Source organism: Scyliorhinus canicula, chromosome 18, assembly GCF_902713615.1.
Source record: "Scyliorhinus canicula chromosome 18, sScyCan1.1, whole genome shotgun sequence".
Classification (NCBI taxonomy): Eukaryota; Metazoa; Chordata; class Chondrichthyes; order Carcharhiniformes; family Scyliorhinidae; genus Scyliorhinus; species Scyliorhinus canicula.
The window spans coordinates 352,896-375,565 of record NC_052163.1 but is presented as its reverse complement, the minus strand read 5'-3'; the positions used below and the strand labels follow the sequence as shown (position 1 = coordinate 375,565).

Genomic DNA, 22,670 nt, shown 5'->3' with positions numbered 1-22,670 from the left:
TGTCGGAAGACTCGGGAATCCAGGAGGAGAAAGAGGCAGACGTTCTGGCCTTTGCTTCCCTGGTAGCCCGGAGATGGATACTATTAGCTTGGAGGGACTCAAAGCCCCCGAAGTCGGAGACCTGGCTGTCAGACATGGCTAGCTTTCTCTGTTTGGAGAAAATCAAGTTCGCCCCGAGAGGGTCAATGTTAGGGTTCACCCGGAGGGGGCAACGGTTCGTCAATGTCTTTGCGGGAAATTAATCGTCAGCAGACGCGGGGGGGGGGGGGGGGGGGGTTTAGATTAGAGTAGGGGGGGTAATAAGGATGGGACCTGTACAAGAGGTAAACAGCTTTTGCACTGTGTTTATGGTTTCATGAATATTGTTTATTTTGTTATTGTCACTATACCAAAAATACCTCAATAAAATGTATCTTAAAAATAGTTTAGAGAGATATTGACAGGTTCAGTCATAGTTATAGATCGGATTAATCAAATTGGCAAGGGTAGCCTTGAGGGAGAATTTGTTAAGTAGAAACATAGAAAATAGGTGCAAGAGGCCATTCGGCCCTTCGAGCCAGCACCACCATTCAATATGATCATAGCTAATCTGCAAATTCAGTATCCCACTCCCACTTTCTCTCCATACCCCTTGATCCCTTTAGCCGCAAAGGCCACGTCCAGCTCCCTCTTGAATATATCCAACAAACTGTCCCAACAGCTTTCTGGGGTAGAGAATTCCACAAGTTCACAACTGAGGACCCTGAAAACAACTGAAGAAGTTCTTCCCCATCTCAGTCCTGAATGGCTGACCCCTTATTCTCAGGCTGTGACCCCGAGTTCTGGACATCCCCAACATCAGGAACATTCTTCCCGAATCTACCCTGTTCAATCCCATCAGGATTTTATGTTTCTATGAGATCCCCTCTCATTCTTCTAAACTCCAGTCAGTACAAGCTCAGTTGATCCAGTCTTTCTTCATCTGTCAGTCCTGCCATCCCGGGAGTTAGTCTGGGGAACCTTCGCTGGACACCCTCAATAGCAGGAATGTCCTTCCTTAAACTAGGAGAGCAAAACTGTCACAATACTCAAGGTGTGGCGCATTCAAGAAGGCAGCTCACCACCATATTCCTCATCACAAAAGGACACTCGGTGCTGGCGTTGCCCACATCACAAGAAAAAATAAAGGAAGATGTGTCCAGGTGCTGCAGAGAATCTCGTATGTCAATACAATGAGCAGTTATTCTGCTGTGTTTCATTGCTGAGCAGAAACAAAACCTTAAATCCTTGGCATCCATGCTCAGGAAAGAGTGAGCTATTCATTGGAATGGGCTACACTTGATATAGGCTGGGACCAGTGTCCTGGCCAATTGCATAACTAAGGCTCTGGACAGAACTTTAAACCAAGGTGGGTGTAGTGGTGAGGGTTTGGCTAAAGGAAATTTAAAAGTCCAAAGAGAAAGGTCAAGGCGTCAAATATAGCAATGTGGGAAAAAACAAACAGAAGGGAGATGGTATTTTCATTAGATAAGCAATCCGCAGACCAGGCTAATGCTCGGGGGACCTGGCTTTGAATCTCCCCACATCAGCTGCATTAATTAATAAAAATCTGGAATTACACAGGGTCTCATTATATGTAGACGACCTACTCCTATATATTTCTGACCCGTTTGGGGGGATGGGGGAAATTAAATGGTACAAATTGAACGTTGGTAAAAGTGAGGTTTTTGTGATCCAGACGAGGGGACAGGAGAGGAGAGTGGGGGAGCTGCCGTTTACAGTGGTGGGAGGGAGTGTCCGTTATTTGGGAATTCAGGTGGCACGCAGATGGGAGCAGTTACATAAATTAAATCTGACCCGGTTAGTTGAGCAAATGAAGGAGGACTTGAGGTGGGACATGCTCCAGTTGTCACTTATGGGGAGGGTACAGACCGTTAAAATGACGGTCCTCCCGAGATTTCTGTTTGTTTTCCAGTGCCTCCCTATTTTTATACCAAAGGCCTTTTTTAAGCAGGTGAATGAGGTGATCTCTGGGTTTGTGTGGCCGGGTAAAACCCCGCAAGAAAAGAAAGTGCTGCTGGAGCAGAGCCGATGGGGGGTGGGCTGGCACTGCCGAACTTCAGTAACTGTTACTGGGCGGCAAATATAGCCATAAGTCGGAAATGGGTAGTGGGGGATGGTTCGGTGTGACAGACAGCATCATGTAAGGGCACAGGTTTGGGGGCATTGGTAACAGCTCCTCTGCCGTTCTCGCCGGCCCGGTACTCCACAAGCCCAGTGGTAGTGGCGGACCTGGGAGTTTGGGGACAGTGGCGGAAGCCTATGGGAGTGGAGGGAGCATCAGTGTGGGCTCCAATTTGTGGTCATCACCGGTTTGTCCCAGGGAGGCTGGATGGGGGTTTCGGAGGTGGCAGAGAGCAGAAATTGAGAGGCTGGGGGATCTGTTGATTGATGGGAGCTTTCCCTGTTTGGAGGATCTGGAGGAGGAGTTTGAATTGCCGGGTGGGAATGGGTTTCGATATCTAGAACATAGAACACTACAGCGCAGTACGGGCCCTTCGGCCCTCGATGTTACGCCGACCTGTGAAACCATCTGAAGCCTATCTGACCTACACTATTCCATTTTCATCCATATGTCCATCCAGTGACCACTTAAATGCCCTTAAAGTTGGCGAGTCTACTACTGTTGCAGGCAGGGCGTTCCACACCCCTACTGTAGTCCCCCGTTATACCGCGCTCCGCAATACCGCGGTTCGCGATATACCGCGGGGGGGCTTATGGACCCCAACTGTCAGTTGTGTCAATTTCAGCGGCCGGCTCACTTTGATCCGGAGAGGGAAGCTGCTCTCTCTCTGAAACAATCAGCCGGCCGCTGAAATTGACACTGCCGGCTGCTCTCTCCCTCCAATCCAACTTTTAAGTTTTAATGTTTCTGATTGGAGGGAGAGAGCAGCCGGCAGTGTCAATTTCAGCGGCCGGCTGATTGTTTCAGTGAGAGAGCAGCTTCCCTCTCCAGATCAAAGTGAGCCGGCCGCTGAAATTGACACTGCCGGCTGATTGGAGGGAGAGAGCAGAGAACACAGGAGAAGGTCATACGGGCCTCTGCAAGACCAGCATGGTCTCACATCGCCCCTCCCCTCTGTAGCTGGGGTTCAGGCTGTGGCTGCTGGGCTTCAGGCTGTGGCTGCTGGGCTTCAGGCTGTGGCTGCTGGGCTTCAGGCTGTGGCTGCTGGGCTTCAGGCTGTGGCTGCTGGGCTTCAGGCTGTGGCTGCTGGGCTTCAGGCTGTGGCTGCTGGGCTTCAGGCTGTGGCTGCTGGGCTTCAGGCTGTGGCTGCTGGGGTTCAGGCTGTGGCTGCTGGGCTTCAGGCTGTGGCTGCTGGGCTTCAGGCTGTGGCTGCTGGGCTTCAGGCTGTGGCTGCTGGGCTTCAGGCTGTGGCTGCTGGGCTTCAGGCTGTGGCTGCTGGGCTTCAGGCTGTGGCTGCTGGGCTTCAGGCTGTGGCTGCTGGGCTTCAGGCTGTGGCTGCTGGGGTACAGGCTGTGGCTGCTGGGGTACAGGCTGTGGCTGCTGGGCTTCAGGCTGTGGCTGCTGGGCTTCAGGCTGTGGCTCCTGGGGTACAGGCTGTGGCTGCTGGGCTTCAGGCTGTGGCTGCTGGGCTTCAGGCTGTGGCTGCTGGGCTTCAGGCTGTGGCTGCTGGGCTTCAGGCTGTGGCTGCTGGGCTTCAGGCTGTGGCTGCTGGGGTGCAGGCCGTGGCTGCTGGGCTTCAGGCTGTGGCTGCTGGGGTACAGGCTGTGGCTGCTGGGGTACAGGCTGTGGCTGCTGGGGTACAGGCTGTGGCTGCTGGGCTTCAGGCTGTGGCTGCTGGGCTTCAGGCTGTGGCTGCTGGGGTGCAGGCCGTGGCTGCTGGGCTTCAGGCTGTGGCTGCTGGGGTACAGGCTGTGGCTGCTGGGCTTCAGGCTGTGGCTGCTGGGGTACAGGCTGTGGCTGCTGGGCTTCAGGCTGTGGCTGCTGGGGTACAGGCTCTGGCTGCTGGGGTACAGGCTGTGGCTGCTGGGGTACAGGCTGTGGCTGCTGGGCTTCAGGCTGTGGCTGCTGGGCTTCAGGCTGTGGCTGCTGGGCTTCAGGCTGTGGCTGCTGGGCTTCAGGCTGTGGCTGCTGGGCTTCAGGCTGTGGCTGCTGGGGTACAGGCTGTGGCTGCTGGGGTACAGGCTGTGGCTGCTGGGCTTCAGGCTGTGGCTGCTGGGCTTCAGGCTGTGGCTGCTGGGCTTCAGGCTGTGGCTGCTGGGGTACAGGCTGTGGCTGCTGGGCTTCAGGCTGTGGCTGCTGGGCTTCAGGCTGTGGCTGCTGGGGTACTGATTGGAGGGAGAGAGCAGCCGGCAGTGTCAATTTCAGCGGCCGGCTGATTGTTTCAGTGAGAGCAGCTTCCCTCTCCGGCCGCTAAAATTGACACTGTTTTAATTAGATCCACGATGGGGGTTTTAAATTTATTTAAAAAGCTATGCTAGCGCTTCCCATTGTGAGTCTACGGGGGTCTGACCTCTCTCCCCGCCCCCCCGTAGACTCACAAGGGGAAACGCTAGCATAGATTTTAAAATAAATTTAAAACCCCCATCGTGGATATCCGCGGCTCGGATGCAACGCGGGTGGCTGTCTTGGACCCCAACACCCGCGTTATAAAGGGGGACTACTGTACTCTCTGAGCAAAGAAACTGCCTTTGATATCTGTCCTATATCTATCACCCCTCAATTTAACGCTATGTCCCCTTGTGTTGGTCATCACCATCTGAGGAAAAAGACTCTCACTGTCCACCCTATCTAACCCTCTGACTATCTTATATGTCTCTATTAAGTCACCTCTCAGCCTTCTCCTCTCTAACGAAAACAACCTCAATTCTTTGAGCCTTTCCTCGTAAGACCTTCCCTCCATACCAGGCAACATCCTAGTAAATCTCCTCTGAACCCTTTCCAAAGCTTCCACATCCTTCCTATAATGTGGTGACCAGAACTGCACGCAGTACTCCAGGTGCGGCCGCACCAGAGTTATGTACAGCTGCAGCATGACCTTGTGGTTCCAAAACTCAATCCCCCTGCTTATAAAGGCTAGCACACCATATGCCTTCTTAACAGCCCTATTAACCTGGGTGGCAACTTTCAGGGATTTATGTACCTGGATGCCGAGATCTCTCTGTTCATCTACACTACCAAGAATCTTGCCATTAGCCAGTACTCTGCATTCCTGTTACTCCTTCCAAAGTGAACCACCTCACACTTTTCCGCATTAAACTCCATCTGCCACCTCTCAGCCCAGCTCTGCAGCTTATCTATGTCCCTCTGTATCCTATAACATCCTTCAGCACTATCCACAACTCCACCGACCTTCGTGTCATCTGCAAATTTACTAACCCATCCTTCTACACCCTCTTCCAGGTCATTTATAAAAATGACAAACAGCAGTGGCCCCAAAACAGATCCTTGCGGTACACCACTAGTAACTGAACTCCAGGATGAACATTTGCCATCAACCACCACCCTCTGTCTTCTTTCAGCTAGCCAATTACTGATCCAAACCGCTAAATCACCTTCAATCCCATACTTCCTTATTTTCTGCAATAGCCTACCGTGGGGAACCTTATCAAACGCCTTACTGAAATCCATCTACACCACATCAACAGCTTTACCCTGATCCACCTGTTTGGTCACCTTCTCAAAAAACTCAATAAGGTTTGTGAGGCATGACCTACCCTTCACAAAACCGTGTTGACTATCGCTAATCAACTTGTTCTTTTCAAGATGATTATAAACCCTATCTCTTATAACCTTTTCCAACATTTTACCCACAACCGAAGTAAGGCTCACAGGTCTATAATTACCAGGGTTGTCTCTACTCCCCTTCTTGAATCAAGGGGACAACATTTGCTATCCTCCAGTCTTCCGGCACTATTCCTGTCGACAAAGACGACATAAAGATCAAGGACAAAGGCTCTGCAATCTCCTCCCTGGCTTCCCAGAGAATCCTAGGATAAATCCCATCTGGCCCAGGGGACTTCTGCAGTTGAGGGATTTTGCACGAAGGCAGGTTTCAACCTTTCCGCTTCTACCGCCACAGGGGTTACAGGACAAGGTCGTTTCTAGAACTCGGGTGGGGGAAGGGAAGGTATTGTACATCTATAAAGAACTTATGGGGTGGGAGGAAACCCAGATAGGTGAGATAAAACGTAAATGGGAAGATGAACTGGGGGGGGGGGGGAGGGGGGTGAGGGGTGGGAGGGGAGGTAGAGGCGGGGCTATGGGAGGATGCTTTGAGCAAAGTCAACACATCCCCATCATGTGCCAGGCTCAGCCTGATACAATTCAAGATGGTTGACTGGGCACACATGACAGTGACCTGGATGCGCAGGTTTTTTGGGGTGGAGGACAGGAGTGTGAGGTGTATAGGTGGGCCAGCGAATCATGTCCACATGTTTTGGGCTTGTCCGAAGCTGAGGGGATTCTGGCAGGGATTTGCGGGTGACATTTTGGCCTTTGCCTCTTTGGTAGCCCGGAGACGGATATTGCTAGAACGGAGAGACTCAGAGCCCCCAAAATCAAGGGTATGGGTGAGCGACATGGCCGGGTTTCTCAGACCTGAGAAAATTAGTTTCGCCCTGAGAGGATCAACGTTAGGGTTCGTTCGGAGGTGGCAGCCGTTTATCAACTTCTTGGGAGAAAACTAAACTGTCAACAGATTCAATAAGGGTGGAGGGGAGTTAGGCTATTTTGTGTCTAGAGTAGGTGGGAACAGCAGGCGATGGAGGGGTGTGTTACGCACTGAATTATGTTGACTTTTGTATTTGTATCGTTTATTGTTATAAAACCATAAATGCCTCAATAAAATGTTTTTAAAAAAATATCTGGAATTAAAAGTCCGATTAAAACAAAAAAATGTTACAAGTTGTTGGCGTCGCTGGTTAGGCCAGAAATTATTGGCCATCCCTAGCTGCCCTTCAGAAGGTGGTGGTGAGCAGCCTTCTCAAACCACTGCAGTCCATGAGGTGTAGGTACACCCACAGTGCTGTTAGGGAAGCAGTTCCAGAATGTTGTCCCAGCAACAGTGAAGGAATGGTGATATATTTCCAAGTCAGGGTGGTGAGTGACTTGGAGGGGAATCTCCAGATGGTGATTTCCCCAGGTGTCTGCTGCCTTGTCCTTCACAACGGTCGTAGTTGTCGGTTTGGAAGGTGCTCAGAAGCCTTTTTAAAAATAAATTTTAAAGTACCCAATTATTTCTTTCCAATGAAGGGGCAATTTAGCGTGGGTTGTGGGGGTGAATGTGCAAATTCCACACGGACAGTGACCCGGGGCCTGGATCGAACCCAGGTCCTCAGCGCCGTAGGCAGCAGTGCTAACCATTGCAACATCATGCTGCCTGCTTTGGCGAGTTCCTACTGTGCATCTTGCAGACTGCACACACGGCTACCACTGTGTGTCAGTGATTGAGGGTATGGATGTTTCTGGGTGAAGTGCAATCAAGCGGGGCTGCTTTGCCCTGGATGGTGTTGAGTTTCTTGAGTATTGTTGGAGCTGCACTCATCCAGGCAAGTGGAGAGTATTCCATCACACTCCTGACTTGTAACTTGTAGATGATGGACAGGCTTTGGGGGGGGGGGTCAGGAGGCGAGTTATTTGCTGCAGGATTCCTAGCCATTGACCTGCCCTGGTAGCCACAGTATTAATGTGGCTGGGTCCAGTTCAGTTTCTGATCAATGGTAGTCTCACTATGTTGATTGTGGGGGATTCAGCGATGGTAATGCCATTGAATTTCATGGGGTGATGGTTAGATCCTCTCTTGTAGGAGATGGTCATTGTCTGGCACTTGTGTAGCAAGAATGTAACTTGCCACTTGTCAGCCCCAAGCCTGGATAGTGTCTGGATCTTGCTGCATTTGGACACGGACTGCTTCATTATTTGAGAAGTCACAAATGGTAAACATTGTGCGACGAGCAGTGAACATCCCCATTTTGAACCTATGATGGAGTGAAGGTCATTGATGAAGCAGCTGAAGATGGTTGGGCCAGGGGTACTCTGAGGAACCCCTGCAGTGATGTCTGGACCTGAGATGATTGACTTCCAACAAATGTGACAAATCCCAGTGACATAAGAACATAAGAACTAGGAGCAGGAGTAGGCCATCTGGCCCCTCGAGCCTGCTCCGCCATTCAATGAGATCATGGCTGATCTTTTGTGGACTCAGCTCCACTTTCCGGCCCGAACACCATAACCCTTAATCCCTTTATTCTTCAAAAAACTATCTATCTTTACCTTAAAAACATGTAATGAAGGAGCCTCAACTGCTTCACTGGGCAAGGAATTCCATAGATTCACAACCCTTTGGGTGAAGAAGTTCCTCCTAAACTCAGTCCTAAATCTACTTACCCTTATTTTGAGGCTATGCCCCCTAGTTCTGCTGTCACCCGCCAGTGGAAACAACCTGCCCGCATCTATCCTATCTATTCCCTTCATAATTTTAAATGTTTCTATAAGATCCCCCCTCATCCTTCTAAATTCCAACGAGTACAGTCCCAGTCTACTCAACCTCTCCTCATAATCCAACCCCTTCAGCTCTGGGATTAACCTAGTGAATCTCCTCTGCACACCCTCCAGTGCCAGTATGTCCTTTCTCAAGTAAGGAGACCAAAACTGAACACAATACTCCAGGTGTGGCCGCACTAACACCATATACAATTGCAACATAACCTCCCTAGTCTTAAACTCCATCCCTCTAGCAATGAAGGACAAAATTCCATTTGCCTTCTTAATCACCTGTTGCACTTGTAAACCAACCTTCTGTGACTCATGCACTAGCACACCCAAGTCTCTCTGAACAGCGGCATGCTTTAATGGCCTGCACCCAGGGTTGTAAAAGAGATAGCTACAGAAATAGTGGATGTGCTGGCTGTGATTTTACAGAATGCATTGGATTTGGGAACTGTGCCAACAGTGTGGAAATTGGAAAATGTTACTCTGATTTGCAAGAAAGGAGGGAGGGAGAAAGAAGGAAACTACGGACCCCTTAACTGAAATCAGTTGTTGAGAAAATGTTGGAATCCATCACGAAGGAAGTGTTATCAATGAAGCTGGAAAAGAATAGTATGATTAGAGTCAACATAATGTTATGAAAGGGAAATCTTGTTTACTGGACTTTTCTGAAGATGTAACTGGTAAGGTAGATAATGGGGAACCAGTGTACTGGGCCGGGATTTGCAAAAGGCTTTTGATGAGGTGTCACACAGAGGCTAATAACTGCACATGGGGTTGGAGGTAATATATTGGTATGGCGAGAGGATTGGCTAACAGTTAGGAAGCAGAGGGAGGGCATAAATGGGACTTTTTCAAGTTGGCAGTCTGTGAATAGTGGAGTACCGTAAGGGACAGTGCTGGAGCCTCTATATTAATGAAGAGACAGAGTTAAGTACCAAAGTTTGCTGATGATACAAAGCTAGGTGTAAAGGTAAGCTGTGGGGAGGACACAAAGAAACTATAAAAAGATATCGACAGGTTTAGTGAATGGGAAACAAGATGGCTGATGGGGGAAGGTTATTTACTTTGGTCAAAAAAATAGAATAACTGAATATTTTTCCAAGGTGAGAAACTACTAAGAATTGCTGCTCACTGAGATTTGGGTGTGCTCATACGAAGGAGGACAAAAAATTAACACACGGACGCAGCAAGCAATTATGAAATCAAATGAATGGTTTGCCTTTATTGCAAAGGGACTTGGGATTACAGGAATAAATAATTATTGGTAGAGTTGTACAGAAGTTTCATGACACTGTATCTGAAGTAGTGTGTGCAGTTTTTGTTAAGAATTGGGTAAAATTAAGATTAAACAATGAAAGTGGGAGAAAATATAAAGGGGAATTGATAAATTTAGCTGTCTCATGGGGTGTTTTGATTTGTGAATTAGCAAACCAGTGAGAAAAACAAGTGTTTACCGATGTGACCAGGGGAGAATAATGGGGTGTAAAATAGGTGGCTTCAAAGTGGGAGAGATAAGCGAATTAGCACTTCTATGCTAAAAACTGGGGCCACAGGGTGAGTAACATCAAATAATATAGCACAGTGGTTAGCACTGTTCCTTCACAGTGCCAGGAACCAGGTTCGATTCCCGGCTTGGGTCTCTATCCATACAAGTCCCACAAGTTCCAAAAGGCGTGCTTGTTGGGTGAATTGGACATTCTGAATTCTCGTTCTGTGTACTCGAACAAATGCCGGAATATGGCAACTAGGGGATTTTCACAGTAACTACACTGCAGTGTTAATGTAAGCCTACTTGTGACATCAATAAAGATTATTATATATTCACAACATAATAACTGGAGAAAGGGATACAGTAGAGGCAGCTACCATCAAAGCCACACCCAGCTGCAGAAAACACTCTCCCCTGAAATCAAGTTATTGCTAAAAGATGACTGGTTAAAATCCCCAAAACTCGAAGAGAGAAGATTACGCCTTAACTGAAACTGAAGACCGTTTCCCCAAATATGGACAAATAACCCGGGCGTGGTAACTATCTGCTGGATTTAGCTGATAGTTATATAATAATGGATGTTGTTTAGGAAAAAGGGGCATCTCACAGTTCAGGAAACGTAGGTAGTTGGAGTGTTGTTGTAGTGTGTTATAGTTGTTCCTGCAGTGTTTTTCTTTTCAGTTAATAAATATTCTTTATTAATTAATCACAAAATGACTAGACTATTCCTCCCCGGTTTGCATATCTTTTCTCATAGTACACCAAATTGCAAATATACACCATGAAGAACCCGTGTCCCAAGTTACCCTTCTGGGTGTTGGGATACTCTCACATTTAACATCAGCGGGGTGCTTAACACTTTGCTCTCCACATTTATGAAAAAATAAGGTAACGGTAAGGAAAAGTCGCCATAGTCTCAGATGACCACAGACTGCTTCCCCCTTTGAGGGGGGGGGGGGAGAGCTGACTGGTGGTGATTAACCTGAGGGTCACCACACCTCAGGCGAGAGGCAAGGTTGAGAAGGTGGGCCTTCATGAATAGAGAAAATATACTTGTATTGGAGATGGTACAGCAAAGGTTCACTAAATTGGTCCTGGGGTGAGGGGGTTGCCCTATGATGGAAGGTTGAGTAAATTAGATCGATTTTCTCTGGAGTTGGGAAGAACGAGAGGTGATCTCACAGAAAGGTACAAAATTGTGAAGGGGCTTGATAGGATAGACACTCAGATTGTTCCCACTGGTTAGAGAATCTAGAACACGGGGCACAACACTGTATGTTCTATGTTCTATGTTAATCTCAGGATAAGGGGGCCGGACATTGTGAACCAAGATGAGGAGAAATGACTTCAATTAGAGGACTGAGAATCTTTGGAATTCTCCACCCGAGGATTGTGGGTGCTCCACCACTGAATACATTAAAGGCCCGAGATTGATAGATTTCAGGGAATCGGGGAATAGAGGTCCAAGATCAGCGAGAATCGTATTGACTGGCAGATCAGACCACACGGCCAAAACCCGCTCTTTTTTCTTTGTTCTTGTGCAAATACAGCCTGATCGGGAAATCACATCACCCTGTTTCACTCACTAATCAGGCAATGATACTACCATCAATCAATCATAGCCTGCCTCTAAATGCCAGTGATAAACAATGACCGTATACAATTTAATTCTTACCACAATGATGGCTATTCTTCCACCAACATCTCCAACTACAGTGATGGGCGGCTTCTCTTTCGGCATCATCACTGCATAATGAAAAGAGACAGGTTACTTGTATCGCGCATGCTGTGGCCAAAAAAGTTCCCTTCTAAGTTCCCTCTCTGGGAGTAAAACAAAAGGCACATTCCACACAGGCAGCATATTATAGACACCATTTTATCAATTCTCTTAGAAGATGATGCACAATGTGGCTTATAGAAGAGGCTGCGGCCAACAGTGGAGCTGGAGATGGAAAGGAGGTTTAGGTTATAGTTTGTCAATTAAAGGGATTGGTTGCTTTGCAGTTGTATTTGAACCCAAAACAGGGATCCATTTTTCAATTGCCTTAAGAATCTTGAATACCCCAGACCTCCTTTCTCCACTGGAAACAATTCCAAGCTCTTCAACCTCTCCTTGTAGTTATGAGCTGGGCTTGTGCACTGTCTCTAATACCACCACATCTTTGCTGCACTGAAATCAGCAGAACTGTAGGGCTGGGCACAGCAAGACTTTGCATTGAATCATCACTTTCTAAGATTTGTGTGTCTTTTCTTTCTGGTGCTACACATTATGGTCTGCATACACCATCATTGTAGTAAAATGTTCAATTTCACAAAGGAAAAACACAGAGACAAAGCTGTAAATTGAGCAGGAGATACAGAAGGGGCATCTAATGTGTCACCAGGTCCAAACTTCAGAACGTTGTTCCTGCTGATAAGCAAGGGAGTAAGCTGTGGGCAAACCAGGGTCAACAGTGGTGAGGGCTCCAATAATTCCCAATTGATTCATACTCTCAATAAATGTTGGACTGATATACCGAGTCTGGAAACAAAATCTAAACACCATCAGAAAAGATACAAGGTCTGACAGCAGTAGTGTGCGACCCAGAGTGCTTCACAATGAGCTTCCTGTTGCAGAATGTGCATTTTATTCATCTCCTGTATCATGAGAGAACTAATTCATAGCATGCATTCACGAATGGCAGAATGAAGGTTCCTTTATTCCAACACCACCCAAGCTTTTCAAACACTGATAACTGAAGGTTTTGGTTGAGCCTGGTTACTCTCCAGCCACCTCATTCATTGTTTATATGGCACAAGTGTAAAGAAACCAGTTCCAATATCCCAAAAGCTCTCACCACCTAACAAAAGCCAAACATACAACACCCAGCAATCACTCTGAAGGAATGCTCCAGTGGTTGCTGCGTGTGGTGTACGCAATAGTCAAACTTCATTACTACAAACCCAAGCACAACCGGTAGATCAAAGCTCATCAACGTTTCACCAGAACATGGCAGGTTTGTATGAATGAGTTTTGAAACTGTGCGGAACTGGAAAGTTTGATGGACATGGGCTCCCTGTGCTATTCCCCATCCTTTTCCAAAGCTCAAACTTGGTGTCCTGCGCTTCTCAAGACACTTAAACATAAATTTTCCTTCTCCTTGGGTATTACTGGTGAAATATCACAGATAACAGCTGTGGAGGAAGAATGAATGGCCCAGTCCTGCACAGTATTTGAAACATGCAATACATGGCTAATCACAGCATCAGGAAAGCAGAACAAAATGTGTGTAAAAGACCACAGCTCAGAGTAAACTCTCAGCCTTTACTGCAGAGGTTTCCAAAAGCTCCCATTTCAGGGAGACCACTACCATTAGCACATTCCTGGGCACCCCCATCCTAACTCGCAACAGCTGGCCAAACAAAACAGACCCTAACCGATTTACTACCACGTACAGAACGGAAAATGTAAGAGCAAACTATTCTAGTTAAGGGGTCAGTATTGTCAGGGATTTTAACTTTACACAATGCAGAAGGTACAAATTCCAACAAATTTTGAAAATTTACCACCAAAAGCCTTGGCTGCACTGGACCCTGCTTCCCAGGGAAACAATACCCTTGAGAAGTGTGTCTCACAGGTGTCCCTCCCTCTGGACCAGAAGCTCCACGTTCAAGTCCCACTTCAGGATTTGATGGCTCTGGAAGATGTGTTTGTAACATGGCCAAACAGGTTTATTATCCAGCCTGAAAATCCTCCAAAGTGCCTGATATCAGGAGCAGAAGAGCTTCCTTTTCAGCCAAACTGCAGAAGGCAACAGCACACCACTGCACTATTTCACCAAGCACAATCATGGACCAATCCAATGGGAGTCCAAGGTCACCAAAGCCTGCCGAGGGTTTGGTGCCTGCAGGAGGAGGAGGAGGAGGAAAGGTGGGGACGAAAACCTTTCTCCAGTCACTGCGACAACAACATGAGAATTAAACCAATATACAAAATACATAGGACTCAAATAACATCAAAATACTGTCAATGCACTTGGGGCTCATTGATAACAAATCAGCCCAAGTCCGGACTGAAAACTTGAAGGGTTTTAAGGACAAGAGGTTTATTACTGGTTCCTCATCGACATGTGAAGCATAATTCTAACACCCAGTTCCTTTCAGACAAATCTGATTTGTTTGTCTTGGGCAGTTTGTTATCAGCCTGATATTAATGACACAAAACAGAAGCTTGCTGTTTTTCACCTTTACTGATATTCTCAGAACAGCATCCCAAGTTTTATTCTTTTCGTATTTGCATTTTTAAAATCTCTACAAATATGCCAATACTGCTGAAGGATATGCTTGTTTTTTAAACAAGAGAATTTCTATTCGATTAACAGGACACTGACACTATGGTCCTTCCATACATTTAGGAAAAATGTGAGAAATTCTGCTTCACTCGTTATTCAGTCTGACACTCAAGGCCCTCCATAGTCAATTGTCCATTCAAACATGCAGATAAAGAGCTGCAAATCACAAACAGCCCTGCTTAACCCAGAACCAGACCTCGCACAAATTTAAATGGAAGAATTATACTCTCGTACTTGGAAGCTCAATGCCAGGAAACGGAACTTGCAGCCTATGTACAGCTAAAAGCACAAACGCACAAAGGCAGAACATAAATTAATAAAACAAAACAAAGTTACAATACAACATAATGTGAAGGAGTAAAAGCAATGGAGTCAAACAGACACAGACCTTCTGCATATCAGCTGGTGAGAGGGCTATTAAATTCCACTCCCATCTAACACACTTTGTCATTTCAAGTAACCAAACTGAGATTAGAACCTGGCAGGTTCGCATCATCTGAAGGAGATGCAATCAATTTCCTGGAATGTAAACCATAGCTATGGTGAAAGTGAAGTCAGCAGCAGTGGCTGTCAGCTGCCAATCGTCCCATACCACAAAGCAACTTCAGGTGAAATTAGATCATCAATTGAGTGACCAGATGTACGAGTGTCTCCAATGGCTTTGCTGGTTGAGAGTCACGGTTCCAGCTTTCATTCCTTGGATGTGGTTTCATTTCACGGCACAGCAATTACAGCATTGCAACTGGATTCACTGCCTGGGCTCAGAAAACATGGAACTGCAACACGGGAGGGCAAAAGGAGGTGCGCAAGTGCAAACACCTGCAAGACTAAGGGGCGCAGAGGGGCTGGGGGCGGGCGGGCGAGCGAGAGCGGGGCTGGGGGCGGGCGAGCGAGAGCGGGGCTGGGCGAGCGAGAGCGGGGCTGGGCGAGCGAGAGCGGGGCTGGGGGCGGGCGAGCGAGAGCGGGGCTGGGGGCGGGCGAGCGAGAGCGGGGCTGGGGGCGGGCGAGCGAGAGCGGGGCTGGGGGCGGGCGAGCGAGAGCGGGGCTGGGGGCGGGCGAGCGAGAGCGGGGCTGGGGGCGGGCGAGCGAGAGCGGGGCTGGGGGCGGGCGAGCGAGAGCGGGGCTGGGGGCGGGCGAGCGAGAGCGGGGCTGGGAGCGGGAGAGCGAGAGCGGGGCTGGGGGCGGGCGAGAGCGGGGCTGGGGGCGGGCGAGCCAGAGCGGGGCTGGGGGCGGGCGAGCGAGAGCGGGGCTGGGGGCGAGAGCGGGGCTGGGGGCGGGAGAGCGAGAGCGGGGCTGGGGGCGGGCGGGCGAGAGCGGGGCTGGGGGCGGGCGGGCGAGAGCGGGGCTGGGGGCGGGCGAGAGCGGGGCTGGGGGCGGGAGAGCGAGAGCGGGGCTGGGGGGCGGGCGGGCGAGAGCGGGGCTGGGGCGGGCGAGAGCGGGGCTGCGGGCGGGAGAGCGAGAGCGGGGCTGGGGGCGGGCGAGCGAGAGCGGGGCTGGGGGCGGGCGAGCGAGAGCGGGGCTGGGGGCAGGCGAGCGAGAGCGGGGCTGGGGGCGGGAGAGCGAGAGCGGGGCTGGGGGCGGGCGAGCGAGAGCGGGGCTGGGGGCGAGAGCGGGGCTGGGGGCGGGAGAGCGAGAGCGGGGCTGGGGGCGGGAGAGCGAGAGCGGGGCTGGGGGCGGGCGAGCGAGAGCGGGGCTGGGGGCGGGCGAGCGAGAGCGGGGCTGGGAACGGGCGAGCGAGAGCGGGGCTGGGAGCGGGCGAGCGAGAGCGGGGCTGGGGGCGGGCGAGCGAGAGCGGGGCTGGGGGCGGGCGAGCGAGAGCGGGGCTGGGGGCGGGCGAGCGAGAGCGGGGCTGGGAGCGGGCGAGCGAGAGCGGGGCTGGGGGTGGGAGAGCGAGAGCGGGGCTGGGGGTGGGAGAGCGAGAGCGGGGCTGGGGGCGGGCGAGCGAGAGCGGGGCTGGGGGCGGGCGAGCGAGAGCGGGGCTGGGGGCGGGCGAGCGAGAGCGGGGCTGGGGGCGGGAGAGCGAGAGCGGGGCTGGGGGAGCGAGAGCGGGGCTGGGGGCGGGAGAGCGAGAGCGGGGCTGGGGGCTGGCGAGCGAGAGCGGGGCTGGGGGCGAGCGAGAGCGGGGCTGGGGGCGGGGGGCGAGCGAGAACGGGGCTGGGGGCGGGCGAGCGAGAGCGGGGCTGGGGGCGGGCGGGCGAGAGCGGGGGGCGAGCGAGAGCGGGGCTGGGGGCGGGCGAGCGAGAGCGGGGCTGGGGGCGAGCGAGAGCGGGGCTGGGGGCGGGCGAGCGAGAGCGGGGCTGGGGGCGAGCGAGAGCGGGGCTGGGGGAGCGAGAGCGGGGCTGGGGGCTGGCGAGCGAGAGCAGGGCTGGGGGTGGGCGAGCGAGAGCGGGGCTGGGGGCGGGAGAGCGAGAGCGGGGCTGGGGGCGAGCGAGAGCGGGGCTGGGGGCGGGAGAGCGGGGCTGGGGGCGGGGGGCGAGCGAGAGCGGGGCTGGGGGCGGGGGGCGAGCGAGAGCGGGGCTGGGGGCGAGCGAGAGCGGGGCTGGGGGCGAGCGAGAGCGGGGCTGGGGGAGCGAGAGCGGGGCTGGGGGCGGGGGGCGAGCGAGAGCGGGGCTGGGGGCGAGCGAGAGCGGGGCTGGGGGCGAGCGAGAGCGGGGCTGGGGGCGAGCGAGAGCGGGGCTGGGGGCGAGCGAGAGCGGGGCTGGGGGAGCGAGAGCGGGGCTGGGGGCGGGCGAGAGCGGGGCTGGGGGCGAGCGAGAGCGGGGCTGGGGGCGGGCGAGCGAGAGCGGGGCTGGGAGCGGGCGCGAGCGAGAGCGGGGCTGGGGGCGGGCGAGAGCGGGGCTGGGGGCGGGCGAGCGAGAGCGGGGCTGGGAGCGGGCGAGCGAGAGCGGGGCTGGGGGCGGGGGACGAGCGAGAGCGGGGCTGGGGGGGGGGCGGCGAGAGCGGGGCTGGGGGCGAGCGAGCGAGAGCGGGGCTGGGGGAGCGAGAGCGGGGATGGGGGCGGGCGAGAGCGGGGCTGGGGGCGAGCGAGAGCGGGGCTGGGGGCGAGCGAGAGCGGGGCTGGGGGAGCGAGAGCGGGGCTGGGGGCGGGAGAGCGAGAGCGGGGCTGGGGGCGGGCGAGAGCGGGGCTGGGGGAGCGAGAGCGGGGCTGGGGGCGGGGGGCGGGCGAGAGCGGGGCTGGGGGTGGGCGAGCGAGAGCGGGGCTGGGTGCGAGCGAGAGCGGGGCTGGGGGCGAGCGAGAGCGGGGCTGGGGGCGGAGAGCGAGAGCGGGGCTGGGGGCGGGCGAGAGCGGGGCTGGGGGCGGGCGAGAGCGGGGCTGGGGGCGGGAGAGCGAGAGCGGGGCTGGGGGAGCGAGAGCGGGGCTGGGGGCGGGGGGCGGGCGAGAGCGGGGCTGGGGGCGAGCGAGAGCGGGGCTGGGGGCGGGAGAGCGAGAGCGGGGCTGGGGGCGGGGGACGAGCGAGAGCGGGGCTGGGGGCGGGCGGCGAGAGCGGGGCTGGGGGCGAGCGAGCGAGAGCGGGGCTGGGGGAGCGAGAGCGGGGCTGGGGGCGGGCGAGAGCGGGGCTGGGGGCGGGCGAGAGCAGGGCTGGGGGCGAGCGAGAGCGGGGCTGGGGGCGGGCGAGCGAGAGCGGGGCTGGGAGCGGGCGAGAGCGGGGCTGGGGGCGGGCGAGAGCGGGGCTGGGGGCGAGCGAGAGCGGGGCTGGGGGCGAGCGAGAGCGGGGCTGGGGGCTGGGGGCGGGCGAGCGAGAGCGGGGCTGGGGGCAGGCGAGCGAGAGCGGGGCTGGGGGCGGGCGAGAGCGGGGCTGGGGGCGGGGGGCGGGCGAGAGCGGGGCTGGGGGCGGGAGAGCGAGAGCGGGGCTGGGGGCGGGAGAGCGAGAGCGGGGCGGGCGAGCGAGAGCGGGGCTGGGGGCGGGCGACGAGAGCGGGGCTGGGGGCGGGCGAGCGAGAGCGGGGCTGGGGGCGGGCGAGCGAGAGCGGTGCTGGGGGCGGGAGAGCGAGAGCGGGGCTGGGGGCGGGCGAGAGCGGGGCAGGGTGGGTGCAGAGAGCGGGTATGTTTGAATGAGTGATGAAGTGTGCGAGAGAGCATGATGGTGGTGTCCTGTAACAGGTGTGATTTTCTTCTTGCTCTCTTGCACAAACAACACAGTACAAAACAATGGTACAAGCGTTAGTGCATTCAGCGAAGGGAAGGTTTGAAACCTGTCTGGGAAGAAAGTTTGGGACAGAAAGAAACTGAACAGGACGGTATTGGGGAGCAGCTGATGGACCATGAAGAAATTGGAACCTGTTTTAATGGCAGTAAAACAAATCAAAGCAATAGGTGTTGGTGCAGCATCTCCTAGCACAAAACATCTTTAAGCAGCAGCTATTTGTAAGTTTAATTTTCAAAAGAAAAACATTCTGACTGTGCCCAGTTTCCAAGTATTTGTTATCAAAGTTAATGAACAAAATTGAAACAACTGCAACTCTAATGCAAGTGCCGGCTGCTGATATGGTGAGTTTTCGATCCCTCACACAGCTTAGACACAGCCACCAGGAAAGATGTCAGATTCAGTCTTTCTACTTTTGATGTCTGAAGCTTTATTTTATTATTATTTTTTGTTTTATAAATTTAGAGTACCCAATTATTTTTTTCCAATTAAGGGGCAATTTAGCGTGGCCAATCCACCTACCCTGCACATCTTTGGGTTGTGGGGATAAAACCCACACAAACACGGGGAGAATGTGCAAACTCCACACAGACAGTGACCCGGAGCCGGGATCGAACCTGGGACCTCGGCGCCGTGAGGCTGCAGTGCTAACCCACTGCGCCACCGTGCTGCCCTTGATGTCTGAAGCTTTTTGAGCACCTGAAACAGCCACAATCCTGAGAAATTGCAGCCGAGCATATTTCTTACATGGTAACTCCAGACCAGAATGTATTGATGTGTTCTTCACAGCTGGTGGTGAGTGACGACCATCCACCATATCGTATTCTGCATACTGGGCCTCTCCATGTATTACTGCAAGTCCCAGCCGTAACCTCTCTGCATAAGACTGCGCTCTGAAACACAGGGTGTCAAACAGACAGAAGCATGTCAAAGTTAAGCTTTTCTGTCACAACATGTATCTGGCTTGAAATGCATGCCTGCTGATTCTGAAAATGGAAATCATTCTGAACTGGCGCAGCGACCTATGTTGAGAAGTAAGGAAGCAATTATGTTAAAATCAAAGTGGTACCTTGTGTATAATAAACTCCTGACCACTCACCAACAAATCACAAAGAGAGTGGTGTGTGAAATATCAGCAGCATGCAAGATGCAGCCAAGCTAATGCCTCTAACCCCTGGGCAGTTTTAAGGCACCAGTCTTCAAATGCAACGTGAATCTTACATAATCAGCAATGGATTTAACAGAGAACCTTATTTGTTTTCTCCAAAATGGAATACTTTTACTGATTCTAGGTATGCTTCTCTGTTATTTGAATCTGGCTGTGAGGGTAATCAGGTCAGTTACTTTCAGAACGAATGCTGCTTTTACTTTCAGAGGTTACAGCCACTCAGTTTGGATGCAAACCCATATACTTAGATTTTGCTGGAAATCATTTCTGAATCTGTGTTTGCAAAACCAACTGGTCAAAATTGTCAGAGGGAGGGACAAGAGGTATTGCAGGCTTAAAAGTGGACAAATCTCGAGGTCCGGGTGAATTGGTGTCCAAGGCTGCAGTGGGAGGCAGGGGAGGAGATTGCAGGGGCTCTGACCCAAATTTTTAATTCCTCTCTGGCCACAGGAGAGGTGCCAGAGGACTGTAGAACAGCTAATGTGGTCCCACTATTTGAGAAAGGTTGTAGGGACAAGCCAGGGAACTACAGACCTGTGAGCCTCACATCAGTAGTTGGGAAACTATTAGAGAAGATTCTGAAGGAGAGAATCTATCTCCACTTGGAGAGGGAAGGTTTAATCAGGGATAGTCAGCATGGCTTTGTCAGAGGGAGGCCATGGCTCACACATTTAATTGAATTTTTTAAGCATGTGACCAGGTGTGTAGATGAGGGTAGTGCAGTTGATGTAGTTTACAGGGATTCCAGCAAAGCCTTTGACAAGGTCCCACATAGGAGACTTATTAAGAAGATAAATGTACATGGGATACAGGGTGATTTGATAAGGTGGATTCATAATTGGCTTAGCTGTCGGAGACAAAGGGTGATGACAGACGGCTGTTTTAGTGATTGGAAGCCAGTGTCCAGTGGCGTACCACAGGGATCTATGCTGGGTCCCTATTATTCATCATTTATATAAATTACATTGATGCCTTGTGGAGGATAGGATCAGTAAGTTTGCAGATGACACAAAGATTGGCCGCGTGGTTAATAGTGAGGTTGAGTGTCTTGGGTTACAGTAAGATACAGACGGGATGGTCAAATGGGCAGAAAAGTGGCAAACGGAATTTAACCCTGAAAAGTGTGGGGTGATACACTTTGGAAGTAGTAATTTAACAAGGGAGTATTCAATGAAGGTCTGACACTGGGAAGTTCCGAGGAACAAAGGGACGTTGGCGTGCTTGTCCATGGTTCTCTGAAGGCAGAAGGACAGGTTAATAGGGGGGTGAGAAAGGCATATGGGACACTCATTTTTATCAATCGAGGCATAGATTACAAAAGCAGGGAGGCCACGTTGGAGTTGGAGAACTTTGGTGAGGCCACAGCTGGAGCACTGTGTGTAATTCTGGTCACCACATTATAGGAAGGATGTGATTGCATTGGAGGGGATGCAGAGGAGATTCACCAGGATGTTGCCTGGGATGGAACATTTCAGTTATGAAGAGAGGTTGGATAGGCTTGGGTTGTTTTCTCTGGAGCAGAGAAGACTGAGGGGTGACCTGATTGAGGTGAACAAGATTATGAGCGTCGTGGACAGGGTGGATAGGAAGCAGCTGTTCCCCTTAGTTGAAGGGTGGGTTATGAGGGGGACACAAGTTCAAAGTGAGGGGTGGGAGATTCAGAGGGGAATTAAGGAAAACCGTTTTTACACAGAAGGTGATGAGGGTCTGGAATGCACTGCCTGGGAGGGGGGTAGAGGCGGGTTGCCTCACATCCTTTAAAAAGTATCTGGATCAGCACTTGGCACGTCTTAACATTCAAGGCTCTGGGCCCAGTGCTGGCAAATGGGATAAGGTGGGCTCAGGGCCTTTCATGCGTCGGTGCAGTCTCGATTGGCCGAAAGGCCTTTTCTGCGATATATGAAAATGGGACAATGTGGAGTCAAAGGACAAATAGCAGATTGATACCAATTAGTAACAAAATAAAAAAGAGTGTAAGATTAAGGAAGGTAATTCAATCGGGTGGGGCGAGGGCGGGGGTAGGGCGAGGGCGGGGGTAGGGCGAGGGCGGGGGTAGGGCGAGGGCGGGGGTAGGGCGAGGGCGGGGGTAGGGCGAGGGCGGGGGTAGGGCGAGGGCGGGGGTAGGGCGAGGGCGGGGTAGGGCGAGGACGGGGTAGGGCGAGGACGGGGTAGGGCGAGGGCGGGGGTAGGGCGAGGGCGGGGGTAGGGCGAGGGCGGGGGTAGGGCGAGGAGGGGCTAAGGCGAGGACGGGGATCCACAGGGTGCTCTTCACAATTTGTAAATAAACAAATGAATCAAAATTCCAATTACAAATCTTGTGGCACAGCCAAATTCATGAAAGGTCTCAGGCACAATACAGAAAGACAGAAATCCGCTTGCAGAATGGTTGTTGTTTTCGGGTCATCTCCTTAAGGTAAAATGGAGAAAAAAGGGGTTCACGTGTCCCGCTCTGAATTTAGCCCGACAACAATTCTAGATGGCTTGGTTGCTATGGTGACAACAGAGGTCTAAGTCAAGAAATTTACCAAGAAGGTGTAAGATGTTCACTTGTGGACAATGGAATGAGCAACTGTGCTGACTGTTGGTAGATTGTTAGTCGCCAAATCTCACAGGGAAGTGTTTGGAATACCAGGCTTAATTTATAAATTGTTGTAGTTTTAATTGTCTGTGTAATTGGATAAAATGGATTTGGACAGGTCGGGAATATGGCTAATTAGCATATTTACCTGGGCACAAGGCCCATGTGATTCATATTGTCATGGATTTTGATCTTTGGGAAGGAAAATGTCCATTGTATTATGTTGTAGGATTTCTATGATATCCCTGAAACTCAGACACAAGTCAGTCTGCAGCCATCCCGAGAGATAACAGGAGATAGAGGCAGTTAGTCCTACACGCCTGAAGCACGGAAATCCTGACCCTTTTGGTCACTGTGCTGAACTCAGAAGGGGCGCATGCTCAGGTTAAAAAGACTGAGTTGTGAGGATTTAAAGACGTCTGGATGATTTGCCTAGGTTGGGCTGAAGGGAAGGAATCTCCAGTG

General features: G+C 52.1%; 1 protein-coding gene across 2 annotated transcripts in view; it reads right to left on the bottom strand.

Annotated features, from left to right (window-relative positions):
- Positions 1-22,670, bottom strand: part of LOC119953285 (phosphoribosyl pyrophosphate synthase-associated protein 1-like) — a 64,156-nt gene that overhangs the window by 5,720 nt on the left and 35,766 nt on the right. Inside the window, exons 7-9 of one of the 2 annotated variants that reach the window (XM_038777382.1) lie at positions 19,207-19,352; positions 14,549-14,593; positions 11,659-11,729 (exon numbers count right to left, since the gene is read on the bottom strand). In XM_038777382.1, the coding sequence (XP_038633310.1) occupies positions 11,659-11,729; positions 14,549-14,593; positions 19,207-19,352 (262 nt within the window). The remainder of the gene's footprint in view (positions 1-11,658; positions 11,730-14,548; positions 14,594-19,206; positions 19,353-22,670) is intronic. The other variant, XM_038777383.1, reaches the window with a different exon arrangement.